This window comes from Lathamus discolor, chromosome 19 (assembly GCF_037157495.1).
Source record: "Lathamus discolor isolate bLatDis1 chromosome 19, bLatDis1.hap1, whole genome shotgun sequence".
NCBI classification, from domain to species: Eukaryota; Metazoa; Chordata; class Aves; order Psittaciformes; family Psittacidae; genus Lathamus; species Lathamus discolor.
Genome location: NC_088902.1, coordinates 922,940 through 939,890, shown reverse-complemented (window position 1 = coordinate 939,890; position 16,951 = coordinate 922,940). Strand labels below are relative to the sequence as shown.

The window sequence follows — 16,951 nt, the reverse complement described above, 5'->3', positions numbered from 1 at the left end:
GGGCCCTGCAGAAGCAGACACGAGCCCCAGGTCAGGCACCAGCATCCCCCCGGAGTGGCTTTGCCATTGAAAGGCCACTCCGGAGCTCACTTGTGCCCAGGGACCAGCCTGGCTCCTGGGGAGGGGGAATGCTGGATGCAGCCTCAATGCCCTTGGTGCAATGAGGTTCAATGCATTTGCCCCCTCTGTGGGCCTGAAGCTGGCACCAGCTCCTCTGCTGTTGCGGTTTATGGCAAAGGCCCCTGCCCGTGGCCGTACCTGTGGGCAGGAGCGGCTGCTGGCCGAGTCCTCCGAGGTCTCTGAGGATGTGTCGCTGCTCCCTGGAGAACAGGAAACGTCACGAGCCCCATCGCTCCTTGGGGCAAAGGCAGCAAATAACCAGGGAGAGGAAGCAAACGCGCTCGGGAGTGGACGTGAAAACCCAAAGAGCATCAGTGTGAGCCCCCCCCTTCATCCCTGTGACCGCTGGAACTGGGCTGGGAAAGACCAGAGCAGGCAGGAGGGAACTGGAATTGTGCTGCTCTGACCCCTCGCTCCCTCTTGTCCCCAAGGGCAGCCGGTGAGGGCCTTACAGTGCAGTGCACAGACACAGTAACTTCCACTTGTGTTCACAGAATCATGGAATGGTTCGGATTGGAAGGGACCTTAAAGCTCCTCCAGCTCCAACCCCTGCCACGGGCAGGGACCCCTTCCACTGGAGCAGCTTGCTCCAAGCCCCTGTGTCCAACCTGGCCTTGAGCACTGCCAGGGATGGGGCAGCCACAGCTTCTCTGGGCACCCTGTGCCAGCGCCTCAGCACCCTCCTGTTCCAGGACCTGCAGGACCCCCTTACCCTCATAGCCTGGTCTCTGCAGCCCTTCCCCTCCCACTGCAGGGGCCGGAGGCTGCTGGGGCTGCTCCATGGGGCTGCTGCTCTCCGGTTTGCTGCAGGAGCAGCTGGCTGGAACCAAGAGGGGAGTTAGCATCGAGCTCCAGCCCTGCTGGAAACGGCAGCTTCAGCTGCACCAACGCATGGCAGGTGGGTTCTGATGGCGATTTCCCACCCCTTCACTAACAACAGCAATAAAACGGTTTTCAAAGAGCTGTAACAGGATGCAACCCCCTGGGTGACTCTGCCCGCACCAGGCTGGCACAGCGCCGCGGTGCTGCCCTCTTCCTGTCCCACCCTGGTGCTTGGCCCAGCCGGGGCTCCAGAGGGTCCCTGGGGTGGGGGTCCGGCTCCTGCACACACTGCACAGCATCACCAGTCACTCCCTGAAGCAGGAGCAAGAACCAGACCCAGAGCAAGGACTTGGTTGTGCTTGGGGCAAATGATTTCCAGTCGCTGAACTGGAGGCTTGCGAGCAGGAATGAGGAACAGAACGGGTAAAACCGGGTAAAGTTTACAAGCCAGTGAATTACCTATCTTCCTGCTGAGCATGATGTAAAGTGTCAGCAAGAGGAGAGCGTGTAGGACCAGGGTCACAGCTGAGATGGCAGCCGACACCTTCCTGAACAAGAGGAAAACAGTTTGTCCAAGCGATTACTTTAAACTCGATTACTTTAAACCTTTCGGGTGCTGGTGGCTGCCTTTGCTTCAAAGCATGGTTTAGACCATGCTTTGCCCCTACAGTTTCCGCCTTTAAGGCAATGTGCTCAAAAGTCTGGGGCTTCGGTTTCAAAGATGCCTGGTGCTGCCTGCGCTTCAGTGTTGGGTGCCCGTCTTAGAGAAGGGCGCAGCATCCCGCAGCCAAAGCTGCTCCAAGCCCCTGTGTCCAACCTGGCCTTGAGCACTGCCGGGGATGGGGCAGCCCCAGCACCCCATTGACCCCTCCATCGCAGCGCTCCCCTCCCGGCCCGCAGTTCCCCCCCCCACCCCGGGTGCTGCACTTACCACTCACAAGTGCTCATCCTGCCGGCGCTGGATGTGACACCCAGCCAAGTGCTTGGGGGCTCTGGGGGCACAGGCAGAGGCAGCTACCCCCGATGGCAACCAGCCGAGACGGCCCCGTTGCGCTCCATGCTGCTCCACGTCAAGCCAAGGCCGCTGGGACGCGGTGGTGCGGCACTGCAGATGTGATCAGCGGCACCCAGCCTGCCCCTGCGCCAGGCTCTGGCTGCCGGAGCCCTCCCCATAGGCAGCCCTTGCACAGCCGCAGGCTGCCCCTGCCGGTATCGTTGAGCTCGATGGTTTCAGACGGCGCTGCCTTGATCCGGGACTGGAGGCTCTGGGCTCCATCACGGCGCTGAAGGTGACTGTGATGGGAATGGATTCTTCTCACTTTAATCCTCTCGCACGTTTCTGGGGGTTTTAATCCATTAAAATATCACATCTGTAATAGAAAAAATAACCCCGCCGTAGAAGAAAGTAACCAAAAGGAGGCCACAGGTTCGGTGTCAGGCTCTTGCACTGGTCAAGATCCAGCCAGAAAGGTCAGGAGCATTGGAGACACCTTGGATTTAATGGTGCTTAAATGGTGCTTAAGCACTCACTTGGTGAGTGCTTAAATCCTGTTGGAGTCCAGGGGCATAGGCCTGAAGTGGGCCCCTTGCCTTGGCACTTGAGGGCATAAGGACAAAGAGTTCTAATAAAGGAATTGAATGTGTTCATTTTGTGAGCAAAAAAGCACTTTAAATCTTCCCTCAGTGCCTATAGACTTACTGGTTCTAAATGGTTTACACAGGGAGGAGTCTTCAGCTAAAGCTTTGATACGACGATTAAAGGAGCTGTAATAACACGGTTCATAGCCTGATAGATGCATTGATAATTAGAGCAAAGGATTATCCATCCTCTGGACCAGATTCCTTCGTTTCCTTTGCATTTCTAACGGTAACGAATCCAAACCTCACCGAGCTCCTGGGAAATTCCACTTCCCCAAAGAGCTTGGGAAGTGCCAAGCTGAAAGCCTGCTTCTGGCTGGAATTTCCCCCCTCCCTCGTTGAACTGTCCCCAGCTATCCTGCTCAACCTGTCAGTCTGAACTGGCTCACTGCCTATGGTGGGGCCGGAGATGCTGCTGCAGCAGATAGCAATCTGAGAGGCGAGCTGCTCAAAAGGAAATTGCAAAAGAAGACCCAAATCCAGCTATCAGTGGCAGCAGCTTCTTTGCTGAGATGGGCTATGAGGAGATGGAAGCGATGATACGCACAAGCATATTGAAGTGTCTGGTTTGCAGATAACAGCTCGGGAGATGCTGGCAGCGCAGGCACTTGTTTGCTGCCTCAGGTAACCTGCTGCGAGCCTCCCTCCCTGCAGCCCCCAGCACGTTAACCCGTTCTCAAGCATGATGCCCTGTTGCGATCAAAGCTTGGGTACCGAGGAGCGAGTTCCAGATGTCCACGCTCCATCTAAAGGTAAGCCAAGCCATGGGAATGCCTCAGGTTATTCTAATCCCATTCCAGTCAGGCCTTGCTGGCCCAGGTTAAGGCTAAAGCTCAGGCTCGGTGACACGTGCCTGCAACCATCCCTTGGATGCAGGCACCAAACCCAGCTCCCATCCTGACGCACAGCCCCTCTGCTCAGTGAGGCACTGCGAGCGGTGGCATCCGTATCCAGCAGTGCTTTACCTGGGGGGAAAGAGCTTCCCACACCTTCCCTTCCCTGCAGCACTGGGGGGGAGCTGGCGTTAGGGATGCTTGGGGAGGGTTTTGGGTGGCCAAGCAGGGCTCCGGTGCTGCAGCCGCGCTCAGCGGTGCCGGATGCGGTCTCGCTCTCCCCCCATGGCGATGGCAGGAACGAGCCCACACGAGGTTCCATGACGCTTCAACTGCCTCATTTAAATACATTTGGGTGTTTCTCTGCTGTTCTGCGGCCACTTCTGCTCTGGGGCTGGGATGCTCCATCCCCATGGGCACTTCTCCCTCTTGCTCCATCCTCCAGCAGCTTGGTGCTTAAGGCAGTTGTACTCCATGGGAGCAAAGTGGTCCCGAGGGCAGAGACCCACGCAGAAACTGCTCTGGGTGCTTCTATGTAGAAGTCTTCTATAGGGGTGAAACCCTGTAAGTCATAAGGGACAAGGTCCCAGAGCCTGGCAGCAAGGGGCATCCGCTGGCATTGAAAGGGCCTCCACATGCCCAGTTTTCTGCTTTCTGGGAATGTTCTGTGGTAGGCAGAAACTTGCAGCATCGCTCTGTAACAGTGGGATGTGAGCAGCAGACCCAGTATCATGGGTTCACAGCAGATCTGGGGAGCACTGGGCCACTGCTCCATTGGAACTGATTTTGCAGCTCTCACATCCAATGCTGTTCTGGTGCTGGTGATGCCCTGCAGCAGCTTGGCCTCTCCTGCACTTCTTCCCTTGGCAGGAGAGGACCAAGAAGCAAGGGACCCCCCTTACTGAGGGGTTCCTGACCCATGGGGTGCACGCTGGTTCTTGAACACCTCCATCACCACCACGCTGCCGCAGCAATCACAGAACTTCCCAGCATCTGGATTAATCCCTCTGCACTTCCCAAGGGCCAGGAGAGCAGCACAACGTACCCCTCGTGGTGGGTTCACCCCCAGGAGCTGCATCTTCAGTTGGGGTCCCCTGATAGGTCCCCACCATGGGTCAGTCTCTGCCTCATGGGGACCACATCATCCCTCACCTCCATCCCAGTCCCTCCTGCTTCACCCACAGCCCCGGTGCCACAGGTGGACGCTGGCATGAAGCCTGTTTGCAGTTTGTATTGGAAAGGGAGCGCTGCTGCTGCGGGGGCCGGCTCTTCAGCGATGGATAAAGAGATCAGGAAGTGGAAGAAGCATGTGATGAGAGAGCAGACAGGGCTGCCACGAAGCGCGGCTCGGGCGCGATCTGAGTCACTCGGAGCTGATCCTGGAAGGGGCTGAGCTAAAGGAAATGTGAAAAAAGAGCAGAGGCAGCACAGTTCGAACTGAGAGGAGCGCCCTTGGGATGAGCACAGCGCCGTGCGCCCAAGCGGTGAGGGGCGCGTTGCCCACACACGGGGCACAACCTATTTCATAGCCTACTGCTAGCGTATGCAAGGGCACGCGTGTGGAGCTGGAGGGGTACCATAGAATCATGGAACCATGGAGTGGGTTGGGTTGGAGGGGCCTTAAAGCTCCTCCGCCTCCAGTCCCTGCCACGGGCAGGGACCCCTTCCACTGGAGCAGCTTGCTCCAAGCCCCTGTGTCCAACCTGGCCTTGAGCACTGCCAGGGATGGGGCAGCCACAGCTTCTCTGGGCACCTTGTGCCAGTGCCTCAGCACCCTCACAGGGAAGAGCTTGTGCCTAAGAGCTCAGCTCAGCCTCCCCTTTATGACACCCCCTTAAATACACTTTAGCGCTGCTGCTGCCTGGGAGCAGCCCAGGACTATTCACAGATTTACCTCTAAGAGTCTGGGGTTCAAAATCACTTTTAAAAGAGCTAAATCCAGATTAAAACAGATTTGCTCCTTCTAAACTTCTTCTTGCCTCTTTCTTTCATCTCCATAATTTAGCGCTGACTCAACTGTCCCCAGTCTGCAGATTACCATGATCCAATTTGGGGGGTTTTCCACTAAATAAACCATTTTGCTTCAAGTACTCGGCTTGTCTGTCCTATAGCTCCCACTTGCGTTTATCTCCGAAGCCCAGCAACCCTTCAGGCTGGATTTGCTTACAGGATTTTTGGCTTATAAACCATGTCTGTGACAATCCACTTGCTGCTTTCAGCTGATCTTAGCACCTGCAATGGCTTTTGTTTTAGGAAGGGTTTGGTTTTCAATCCCTTCCATGAATACGTGATGAGGACAAGAAGGGAGGCTGGCCCATTCAACTGCGTCTTATAAGGGAAACGGATAACACACTTCCAACACAAACCAGTCTGGGATTCTATGCTGGGATGTGGGGCATTGGTACGGCCATGGGCAGGGCAAAGGAAAGGGGGGAGCACTCCCCAGAAGCATCCCACCAGCTCAGCTGGGCTGAGGGACGGCGAAGGGTGAGGCGCCGGTGCCGGGATGCGGACCCCATCCTGGTCCATCCCACACGTCCCCATAGGCTGCCCTGCTCCTCCACCACCAGCCCCTCGCCCACTAAAGCAAACTTGACCCCGGAGCGCCCGCTCTGCCTCGCCTGGGCCGTGGCCAGTGATTCATTGCCGCTGCCAGAGCCCGGTGTTGACTCGCAGAGGGGCGTTATCGCCGCGCGCCGAGGCCAGGGTGTGATGTTGGTATAAGAGCAACACCGCGGTGCTGCCGCAGAGCCCGGCGCTGCTGCCAACCCGCTGAGATGAGGCACCTCCTCCTGCTCGCCGTGCTCTGCCTCGCCCTGGCCACCAGCTTGAAAAGGTAAGGGGGGGTCCCCGGCGTGCGCCTGAGCTCTCGGAGGGGCTCTGCGTGGCAGGGATGGACGAGGTCCCCCAGCACGGACACCCATGCGGGGACCGCGCGGTGCTTTGGTGCTCTGCTCCCATCAGTCCAGCGGCTCCATGGCCGTCTCCATCCCCCTGAGCAGACCCAGCAGCAGCAGTGGCTGCAGGACGAGGTCTGTAGGATGAGGTCTGTAGGATGAGGCCTGTGCAAGCATTGCAGAAAACACCAGCATGAATTCCCCTTGGTCCTCGTCCCCTCTCCCAGCCTGAAGGTCCTTCCCCATCAGCCACATTGAGCTCCTGGCCATGCTATGGCTGCGAGCAGGCCAGCAACGGTTGAGCTCTCCTGCCAGCTTTGCCCTCAATTTGCTGCCTCCTAAAGCAGATCAAATCCCTGCAGCGCACTGTTAGGAAGCATCGCGGTGGGGGACGCTGGACCCGCATCCCGGCGGTGCTGGGACCCTCAGGGCAGGCACAGGGACCGGGGTGGGTGACCAGGACCGTTGCCCCCGCAGGGTGACGCTGAAGCGGCACCGCTCCCTGCGGAAGCTGCTGCGGGAGCGTGGGCAGCTCTCCCACTTCTGGAAAGCGCACAGGCTGGACATGGTGCAGTACAGCGAGGACTGCGCCGCCTTCATGGACACCAACGAGCCCCTCATCAACTACCTGGATGTGAGCACCGAGCGCTGGGGGGCTGAGCCCCAAACCCACGTTAGTGTGCAAGGGGGGGTCCCCAATGCCCGAGGGCTTCCCCCCACGCTCCCTCCTGCTCACGGAGCACGCTGCAGGCAGTGTCCTGACATGCTCCTGCCTGCGCCTTTGTGCCTTGGAATGTGGCGATGACAAGGGACAAGGGAGCACATTCATGGCGAGAGCTGCCTGTGCACCCCCCGAGCCCACAGGCACACAGCAAGGAGAGAGATCCTCCATAGCTAACACACATCGCGTGCATCAGAGTGCACCCCATCACAAAGGACCACTTCAGGCCCATCCCATTCACCAGCAGCAGGAAGGTCCTGGCCCCACAGCCCCTGCCACTCTCTGCATCCCGGTGATGAGGGTTCCCTTGGGAGGTGGAAGGAAGGTGACGGCCCCTGCACCAAGCATCCTGCCTCGTTGTCCCTGAAGTATTTGTCTCCTTTACTTCACCTGGCACCGTGTGCCTGTGACAGACCAGGCAGTGCCCTGGTGCCAGCCATGCCCCACACCGAACCCATCCATCCCCTCCAGCCATCCCAGCACAGGCTCCCCCTTGCCGGCGTGCCAATGGCTGACGGAGCTTTGCGCTGCGCTCTGTGCTAGATGGAGTACTTTGGGCAGATCTCCATCGGGACCCCCCCCCAGAACTTCACCGTGGTCTTTGACACCGGCTCCTCCAACCTCTGGGTGCCTTCTGTCTACTGCGTCAGCAAAGCCTGCGGTGAGTAGGGGCTCCCCGAGCAGCCTGGCCCCAGGGTGGCCCCAGCGAGGGCACGGGGTCAGCAGCACACAGGGATCTTGGGGGACCTCCCCACCCAGCCCAGCTCTCCAAGGCACACACAGATAACGCAGACCCGGGGTTGTTTGCTCAGGCGCAGGTGGCAAATCACAGCACCGGGACCCAGCACCATCAGCCTGGAGATACGGGACGTGCTCGTTGGGCCATTCTGCTGGGAGAGCCTTTAAACAAACAAGCAAAGATGATAGCACACAATGCAGCTTGCGAGCGAGGGGCCGGAGGCAGGGACAAGGCAGGCACAGAGAGCGCTGATCGGAGCATCCTAGACCCATAGAATGGTTTGGGTTGGAAGGGACCTTAAAGCTCCTCCAGCTCCAACCACGGGCAGGGACCCCTTCCACTGGAGCAGCTTGCTCCAAGCCCCTGTGTCCAACCTGGCCTCGAACGGTGCCAAGTTCAGATTTAGCCCAGCTCTGGGCCATCCTCCTACCATGTGCGATGCCCCCAAATGCTGAACTGTGTCTGAGCAGAGCCCTGGTCCAACGCTTGCAACTGTGACTCCCTTTACACTCCAGAGGGAGAAAACTCTGCTCCGCATCTGGTCCCTGCACTGGCCACGGGCAGGGCGGCGGGCGCTGGCACAGTGCAGACACACGGCATTCCCGCTGACGGCTCCTGTCCCTTCCCCAGCCGAGCACGCCAGGTTCCAGCCGTCACAATCCAGCACGTACCAGGCGGTGGGGACGCCCTTCTCCATCCAGTACGGCACCGGCAGCTTGACGGGGGTCATCGGATCCGACCGAGTGGGCGTGAGTCACCTTTGCTTCCTCCTGCTCTGCACAACGTCCCCGGGGCTTGCCCATAGGCTCAGCATCACCGCCGCTCCTCCTCCCCGCAGGTCGAGGGCCTCACCGTGAGCAACCAGCAGTTCGCAGAGAGCGTCAGCGAGCCGGGGAAAGCCTTCGTGGATGCTGCGTTCGATGGGATCCTGGGGCTGGCCTATCCCTCGCTGGCCGTGGGGGGCGTCATCCCCGTCTTTGACAACATGATGGCTCAGAACCTGGTGGAGCTGCCCATGTTCTCCGTCTACCTGAGCGCGTACGGAGCCGGCTTTGCTCCGGGATGCGGCTGAGACTCGGGAGCTGCTTTTGGGGCACAGGAGGGGCTGCTGGAAGCAAAATGGGTCACTGGGAGAGTGAAGGGGTTTTCAGTGAGGAGTCACGGGATGGGTTGGGTGGAAGGGACCTTAAAACTCATCCAGTTCCACGGGCAGGGACCCCTTCCACTGGAGCAGCTTGCTCCGAGCCCCTGTGTCCAACCTGGCCTTGAGCACTGCCAGGGATGGGGCAGCCACAGCTTCTCTGGGCACCCTGTGCCAGCGCCTCAGCACCCTCACGGGGAAGAGCTTCTGCCTTAGATCCGACCTGAATCTGCCCTGTTTTGGTCCCATGCTGAGCATCGCGGGCTGCAGGGATAAAGGGAATGCCCCAAAGCATTTGTGGGAAGCAAGTGGATGCAAAGGCACCTCTTCAGGATGAGGTGTGCAAAGTAAAAGGGAGGAAATCCCTCATTTCCCCTCCTCCGCCTCCTTCCAGGAACCCGGAATCATCCCTGGGAGGGGAACTGCTCTTTGGTGGCTTCGACCCTTCCCGCTTCACGGGGACCCTCAACTGGGTGCCGGTCACCCAGCAAGGGTACTGGCAGATCCAGCTGGACAAGTGAGTGCGGGGCAGGGAGGGGAGGGCTGGGCTGGGGCACAGGAGCAGGATGAGTCCTTCCTGCTCCTTCTCTCCTTCCTCCTCCCCCAGCATTCAGCTCGGGGGGGCAGTGACCTTCTGCACCAGCGGGTGCCAGGCCATCGTGGACACGGGCACGTCGCTCATCACGGGTCCCACCAAGGATATAAAGGATTTGCAAAGCTCCATCGGTGCCACTCCTGTGGATGGCGAGGTGAGGGCGGTGGTGGGGAGCGGAGCGGGGCAAAGCCCTTAGACCCCCCCTTGCGCTATGGGGCAGCAGCGCTGAGCTGCGGCGGTTTTGCAGTACGCTGTGGAGTGCAGCAGCCTCAGCGTGATGCCGGATGTGACCTTCACCATCAATGGGCTGCCCTACACGCTCAGCGCCCAGGCCTACACCCTCATGGTACGGCTGCGGCTCCAGCACCCCCAGGTCCCAGTGTGCCGGTGGGTGACGAGCTCCATGCTCCATGCATGGGACTCGCAGTCCCCATTCCCATGTGTTTCCATGCGGGTGCGTGTCCAGTTTTACTCTTCTCCTTCCAGGAATACAGCGATGGAATGGCTTTCTGCACCAGCGGCTTCCAGGGCATGGACATCCCCCCTCCCGCCGGGCCCCTCTGGATTCTGGGTGATGTCTTCATCCGCCAGTTTTACTCCGTCTTCGACCGTGGAAACAACCGAGTGGGGCTGGCACCCGCTGTCCCCTGAGGCTGAGCATCCCTGGGGCAGGACCGGAGCGGAGCCTCAGCAGGGCTGGGGCTATCGGTGAGCCTGGAGGTGATGAAGGCACCGGGGGCTGCAGCTGGAGAGCGCAGCAGAGGTTCCTTGCACACTGAGGATGCCTTCAGCATCGCTGTGATCTGCTTTGCGGCTTCTCTCGGAGGGGGTTTTAAGCACTTGCCAATAAAAGCTTCCATAAACCAAACCCTGCCGTGCTCGTGTTGTGCTGGGCAGGATGGGAGCAGAAAGGTCAGACCTTGGCTGGGATTTCCACATGGGCAGATGAGGACACTTTGCCCAGGTAGAGCAGAAAGGGGAAGGTGATGGGGAGCCTGGAGAGGCCCTGGGGCTGTTTCTGAGCCGCAAACCTGCAGGAACAACCGGTGATTTCCAGTGAATTCTGCTCCGATCCTTCGGGGAACTCACAAAGACAACGTGGTTGTGGGTGCTTGGAGCCGGAGATGGAAAAGCAGCCGCACGGCTCTGCCATAGGGGTGGGTTAGGGGGTTGTGGGGAGGCTTTGAGGGGTTATGGAGGGAATGGGGGCCTGGGTGTCGGGGGGGGCTGCTGTGACCTGCTGCCAGTGCAAGGGATGCAGGAGAAAGCAGAAGCAGTCACAGCTCATGGGTGATGCATCCCGAGGCACACGCAGAAGGCAGCGAGAAAGGGAAGCACAGAGCAGGGTTATTTTTATCTGTGCCTCCAGAGCCAACACTGAATCCAGGCCCTGCAGCGTCTGCAGTTGAGGATGAGGTGTTGGGGTCCCCTTCCTGGCTTTGGGGCTGCTGCATCTTCCCCCAGAGCGGAGCAGGCTTTAGGGCTGGGTCTGAGAGTGCTGGAAATCGAGATCTGGTTGTAAACGCTGCGGTTTTCAATAGGAGGAAATCTCTGCCTTACTCAGGGTATCGATTGTGCCACTGACCAGCGTATGGCTTCTGAAACCGGTTCCTCTATCGGCTTCACCCCAGCTGCGCGCTCCCCAGGCAGCACTGGAAGATAAGGTGCTGGGGCTGCTGGACAAAGGTCTCCTCTCCCTCTTGGAGCTTAACTCTTAGCACACCAAGGTGCTGCTGGGCACCAGTCCATCACCGCAGCTGTAGGCAGCAAAGGAGCATCCAGCTCCCTGAGCATGGCAAGGACCACCCAGTGCCTCCAGGCCTCGACTGGAGCTGCTCAATGCCGTTGGGGTCCCAGAACATCCAGAGTCACCTTGGCAGGTCTGGGGCATCTTCTGCATCCCTACACCCACAAGACAGATGCTCAGGGGATGCTGCTCCAGCAAATACTGAGCATCCCAATAGGGAGCAACCCATCTCCTACTGCAGAGGTGGCTGAAAATCCATAGGGAAGTTTAGTCCTTCCGATGCCTTTTGCTTTCTTCCCCTTCCCTCACTGTCATGGCCCTGCAAGCCTCAGGGAACAGCCCGTTCCCTCCCCATCCACATGAGCCTGTCCTCAGGATGTGGCAGTCTCCAGCCCACGCTCATCATCCCCCAGCTGCGAGGCCTTCCTCATAGTCACAGGGCACAAACCCCACGCTCTTGCTCCTCGGAAGCGCTGACTTGGTGAAGCACCAGGGCAGGATTGGAGCTGTGGTTGCAGGAGCTGCTGAGCAGGGTCTTGGCCATCACCTCCTCTCCACCACTGCTCCCGCTGCCCCCATCCAGGTGCCGCTCACACCAGGAGCAATGACAAGAGCAGAGCTTTGGGGAAATCCCTTTTCTTGTGAACCCAAGCAGAAGCTGGAGCTGGCGCTGGGCTCCCCGCTGGATGCAGCCCCTCCTGCCCCAAAGCAGAAGTGGCTGCAGGCATCAGCTCAGCAACGCGACTGCAAACCCCATCTCCCCCAGCGAGGAGGGACGGGATCATCTGACCGGGTGAGCAGCCTCCGTCCCGCCGGCCTTGGAGGGGCACAAGCAGAGGAAGGAGGGCACAAGCAGGCAGGGGAGAGGTCGGACAACAGAGCCTGGCTGCAAGGGCAGAGGTGAAGCAGCCCGATGGACACAGGCTGCAAACAGGGGGTAGGAGGGAGCTGCTCCAGGGAAGCACCAGCCTTCACCCACCGCCCATGAGAGCCGGCTCAGGAGCCTCTGCTCATCCCAACCCCTCCCAGCGCCTGCCCTGTGGGGGTTAAAACCAGATCTTCCCGGCCAGACAGGTCCCGGAATTACACGTGGGAAAGAGGAGGAGAAGGATTCGTGCTGCTGAGAGCAGCGAGTCCCCCCGAGCTGCCACGGGGGGTGCTCGCAGGGGAAAAACCCGACAGAACCGAGGGCAGCCGGGGCCAAAGCACAGCCAGGGGCTGCGAATGCGCCTGCTTCCCCCTGCCCCTCTGCTGCCGGCCAAAGGAGCTGCAGAGCCCACAGCCCCCTCCAAGGGACCCTGCCCGCCTCTGGGGACCAAACCCCAGCCCCCAAACCCTGTCCCCAGCTCGCAGAGCCCCTTATCCCATCCCTACGGGAGCAAAGTCCGGGGTGGCTCCCGCGGGGCTCAGCCCTCATCTGGACCGCGGCTCCTGGGCCCAACGATCCCGGGCCGAGGGCAGCGCTGCGGGACTCCCAGCGCCCGCCCGCGGCTCCGGCTGCATCTCGGCCCCTTTCTGCTGATGTCACAGCGCGGGGCCCCGCTTCCCTGGATCCTCCTCTCTCGCCTCTGCCCTCCCCGCGGGAGCCGAGCCCGCAGCCCCGGCCACCCCACACACGGCTGCCCCTGCAGGTAAGCGCAGCGCCCGGCGGCGCCGGGGTGAGCCCGGGCACGGGGAGCAGCCGCCGGCCGGGCCAACCGGGCTGGGAAGCTCCATTTTGGGTTTGAAGCTCCGGGAATTCTGGCACAAGGGGTGGGAAGTTTGTGTGTGCCGGGACACGAGGCGCTGCCCGCGACCGGGATGTGCTGGGAGAGGGGCGCGGGGGGAGCCTGGACCCCGGAGCCCCGGCAGAGGGGATGTGCCAAGAGGGAGCAGCGCGGGGCTGGCCAACGCATGCGGGGAAAATGCAGGGATTGGGGCTGTCAGCGTTTCCATCCGAGCGGAGCCAACGTGGACGGGGCAGCCGGGACCACGGGAGGATGCTTGTCCCCAGGGATGGCCGGGCACAGAGCGCGAGGGACACCAAGGATGGGGATGCAGCTTTGGGGGAGCCTTTCGGGGTGCTCCCGGCATCCCTGGGCTGTGCTGGGGGCACCCAGGGGATTCCAGACTCCTTTAATAAAGGTGCTTTTCCACAGCCCCCCCCCCGGTGTGGGCCGGGTTTCGGGGGTGCGATGGCACTTCCGAGGGAGAGGGAGAGGCAGGGAATTGCTCACAGCAGCTCAATGCTGTGCTCTGGTGCGGAGCGGTGGCGTGTCCGGACGTGCACTGGCACCTCAGGAGCCAGGCCCAGGCTGCAGCACGAGGAGTTTCTGCTCCCAAAACCACTGGGATGCGAGCACGGGATGGTGCTGGTTTGTTGTGGACATGGCGATGGTCGGGGGGGGAGCAGGGAGAGGCCACAGGGAGTCAGCGGGAGCCGGCCCCATCCCTGCAGCTCCGTGACTCTCTCCCATCCCACAGGGTCTGTCCATGGATGCCAGCAAGAAGGTGGATCTGAAGATAATCATCATCGGAGCGCTGGGGTAAGGGGTGGTGCTGGCAATGGCAGGGAAGAGCAGGGGAGCCTGGGGCTGTGCAGCCCCTGTCCTTGCTGCCACCAGCCCCTTAAGCCTGGCTTTGGAGGGGACTGTAGCGACAGGGCAAGCGGTGATGGGCTCAAACTGGAGCGGGGGAAGTCCAGGTTGGAGATAAGGAAGAAGCTCTGTGCTGTGAGACGCTGGCACAGGGTGCCCGGAGAAGCTGTGGCTGCCCCATCCCTGGCAGTGCTCAAGGCCAGGTTGGACACAGGGGCTTGGAGCAAGCTGCTCCAGTGGAAGGGGTCCCTGCCCGGGGCAGGGGTTGGAGCTGGAGGAGCTTTAAGGTCCTTTCCAACCCAACCCATTCCATGATTCTCTGTCCCTTCCCTCCCACCAGCGTGGGCAAAACCTCCCTCCTGCACCAGTTTGTGCACAAGACGTTCTATGAGGATTACCGCACCACGCTGGGCGCCAGCATCCTCACCAAGGTCCTCGTGGTGGACAACACCTCCCTGAAGCTGCAGGTGAGCAGTGCGGTTGGAGCCCTGTGTCCCACCGTGTCCTCATGTCCCCAAGTGCTATCAGGGTCATGGGGCACGGGGCTGGATTCGCAGGGCCTGATTTTCAGCATCCATGAGCAATCCCACCCGAGTCTGGGGGGGCTCAGCACCCCCTGCAGCTGCTCCCCTGAGCTTAACACGGCACAGGGCTTGTGACGTGTGTCTGTACCTGTGCCCTTCTCTGCCCTAGATCTGGGACACAGGGGGACAGGAGCGATTCCGATCCATGGTGTCCACCTTTTACAAAGGCTCGGACGGCTGCATGCTGGCTTTTGACGTGACAGACAGGGAGTCCTTCGAGTCCCTGGACAACTGGAGAGATGATTTTCTGGAGAAGGTCATCCCAAGGGAGCAAGATTTCCCCATGGTCGTGCTGGGGAACAAAATAGACCTCTGCGATCGGCAGGTACGGGTGGAGGAGAGAGTGGGGTGCGTGGATTGGGACACCTTGGTGCCCTGATGCTGGTCCTTGCCCTGCAGAGCCAACCTTCTCCCTATGCTCTCACGAAAACCAGGCTCCCAGGCAAGGAGCTGCTGAGCTCCCAGTGCTGCTGCCTCTTGGAGGGAATACCTCACCTGGAGCATTGTGTGCAGTTCTGGTGTCCTCAGCATAAAAAGGACATGGAACTGCTGGAACAAGTCCAGAGGAGGCCACGAGGATGAGCAGGGGCTGGAGCACCTCCCGTATGAAGACAGGCTGAGGAAGTTGGGGCTGTTCAGCCTGGGGAAGAGGAGGCTGCGTGGAGACCTCATAGCAGCTTCCAGTACCTGAAGGGGGCCTATAGGGATGCTGGGGAGGGACTCTTCATTAGGGACTGTAGTGACAGGACAAGGGGTAACGGGTTCAAACTGAAACAGGGGAAGTTTAGATTGGATCTAAGGAGGAAATTCTTTCCTGTTAGGGTGGTGAGGCACTGGAATGGGTTGCCCAGGGAGGTTGTGAGTGCTCCATCCCTGGCAGTGTTCAAGACCAGGTTGGATGAAGCCTTGGGTGGGATAGTTTAGTGTGAGGTGTCCCTGCCGATGGCAGGGGGGTTGGAACTGGATGATCTTGAGGTCCTTTCCAATCCTAACTATTCTATGATTCTATGATTCTGTAAGCAGGGTCCTTCCTTCCACTGCCCTTTGCAGCAGGGGTTGTGCCCAGGAATGAAGCATCTCGGCTGCCTGCACCGCAGCATCCATCCAGCAGTGCCTGGGTGGGCACCAGGGCCCCCTCCACCAGCTCCGCTCCGGGCTGCGAGGTGGCTGCATCCTCCTTTCCCGCAGGTATCCAAGGAGATGGCCTCAGCCTGGTGCAAGGAGAAGGACATCCCTTACTTTGAAGTCAGCGCTAAGAACAACATCAACGTTGCGGAGGCGTTCGAGACCCTGGCAAAGCAGGCGCTGGCAACGGTGAGCCCACCGCCCGGTGCAGAGCATCCTCCTTCCACACCGTGGGGGAGAGCCCCAGGGAAGGACCCGTCAGTGACGGAGTGCTTAAAACAGATCCTAAAAGGGCTGGAAAAGAGCCAGAGCTGCCCTTCCTCCTTGCCCAGGGCGGCCCTGCGCAGCGCTCCGGCACTGTCCTCTAGCGGCCGCCCCATGGGGACCTTCGTGTCCCCACCCCGAGGGAGCTCCTCCGGGCGGCTTTTCCATGGGTTTTGTCTTTAGCAGCGAGTCAGACCCGCAGCTCTGCTGCCCAGGCCTCAGCCCGGCTCGGAGCTGGCCCCCTTCACCCTTTCTCTTCCCTCTCTTCCAGTACAAAGGGATCTTTGAGAGTTACTTGACTGACTCCATCAAACTCACGCCCAACGACAAGCCCAAGAAGAGCTGCTGCTGACCCTGGGCAAGCACAGCCCGGGCGGGCTGGACCCCACGATGCCCGTGGCCATCCCGGCCTCGGAGGCTGCCCGAGCCAGGACCCCATCAGTGACCACTCAACACACTGGGACCGGCTGCTTGTGCATCCCAGGACTTGCTGCTTCCCACCTCTCCGGAGCTGCTCTCCCGAGGTTCCCCTCGATCCGCTGGCACCCGAGCGGGTGACCCCCCTGTGGTGACGGTGCCAGGGCGCTGCTCTGATGCCTTTCGGTGGCCCCGCAGGTCACCCTTCCCAGCGTGCGGAACGGTGGCCCCGCGCCATGCACGGTGCTCGCTGCGTGTCCTGCAGGGAGGAGCGGGGCTGGTGGCCACGGCGCAGCCAGGCCCGCTCCTGGGCTCAGCCGCTGTGGATGCAACCATTGCGTGCCTCAGTTTCCCTGCTCCCTGCGGGTCACCTCTCGCCTCAGTGGTGAGGACCCTCAGTGAAGCCCTTGTCAGGGATCTTTTCTTTAAGGAAAGGGATTAAATCGTTCATTTTTATTTCTAGATACCCGCTTTATCCGTGCACGCGTGCCTACGGATGTGCTGCTGCGGATGGGGCGAGGGCTCCGGACAGAGCGGTTGTGCAGTGGTGGCCGGGGCTGGCTGTCAGCAGAGGGAGCCCGTTGGGAGCTGAGCTCAGCACCCGCTCCCCTTCTTCCATCCACCCTTCAGGAAGCTGTGGAAGCAAAGCCTGGGGCTGGCCGCTGAGGTGGCCGTGGCCATTCCCCACGTCCCTGGGGCTGGATGGACACAGCGTGTCCCTGTGTGCACCCT

General features: G+C 60.4%; 2 protein-coding genes across 3 annotated transcripts; both read left to right on the top strand.

The window, feature by feature from the left end:
* The first annotated feature begins 6,862 nt into the window (after window positions 1-6,862).
* On the top strand, window positions 6,863-10,213 carry CTSE (cathepsin E). The gene is made up of 8 exons (XM_065698190.1): window positions 6,863-6,944; window positions 7,575-7,692; window positions 8,401-8,519; window positions 8,609-8,808; window positions 9,306-9,428; window positions 9,519-9,660; window positions 9,754-9,852; window positions 9,993-10,213. Exons 1-8 carry the CDS (start codon window positions 6,876-6,878, stop codon window positions 10,155-10,157), a joined length of 1,035 nt encoding a protein of 344 aa, XP_065554262.1. The 5' UTR covers window positions 6,863-6,875; the 3' UTR covers window positions 10,158-10,213.
* Window positions 10,214-12,021: 1,808 nt separating this feature from the next.
* RAB7B (RAB7B, member RAS oncogene family) lies at window positions 12,022-16,681 on the top strand. Of its 2 annotated transcripts, none has more exons than XM_065698237.1 (6): window positions 12,022-12,046; window positions 13,717-13,778; window positions 14,170-14,296; window positions 14,523-14,738; window positions 15,602-15,727; window positions 16,074-16,681. In XM_065698237.1, exons 2-6 carry the CDS (start codon window positions 13,726-13,728, stop codon window positions 16,152-16,154), a joined length of 603 nt encoding a protein of 200 aa, XP_065554309.1. In that variant the 5' UTR covers window positions 12,022-12,046; window positions 13,717-13,725; the 3' UTR covers window positions 16,155-16,681. The 2 variants fall into 2 exon arrangements, with proteins under 2 accessions (XP_065554309.1, XP_065554310.1); XM_065698238.1 differs by lacking the exon at window positions 12,022-12,046 and adding an exon at window positions 12,729-12,884.
* The last annotated feature ends 270 nt before the right edge of the window (window positions 16,682-16,951 follow it).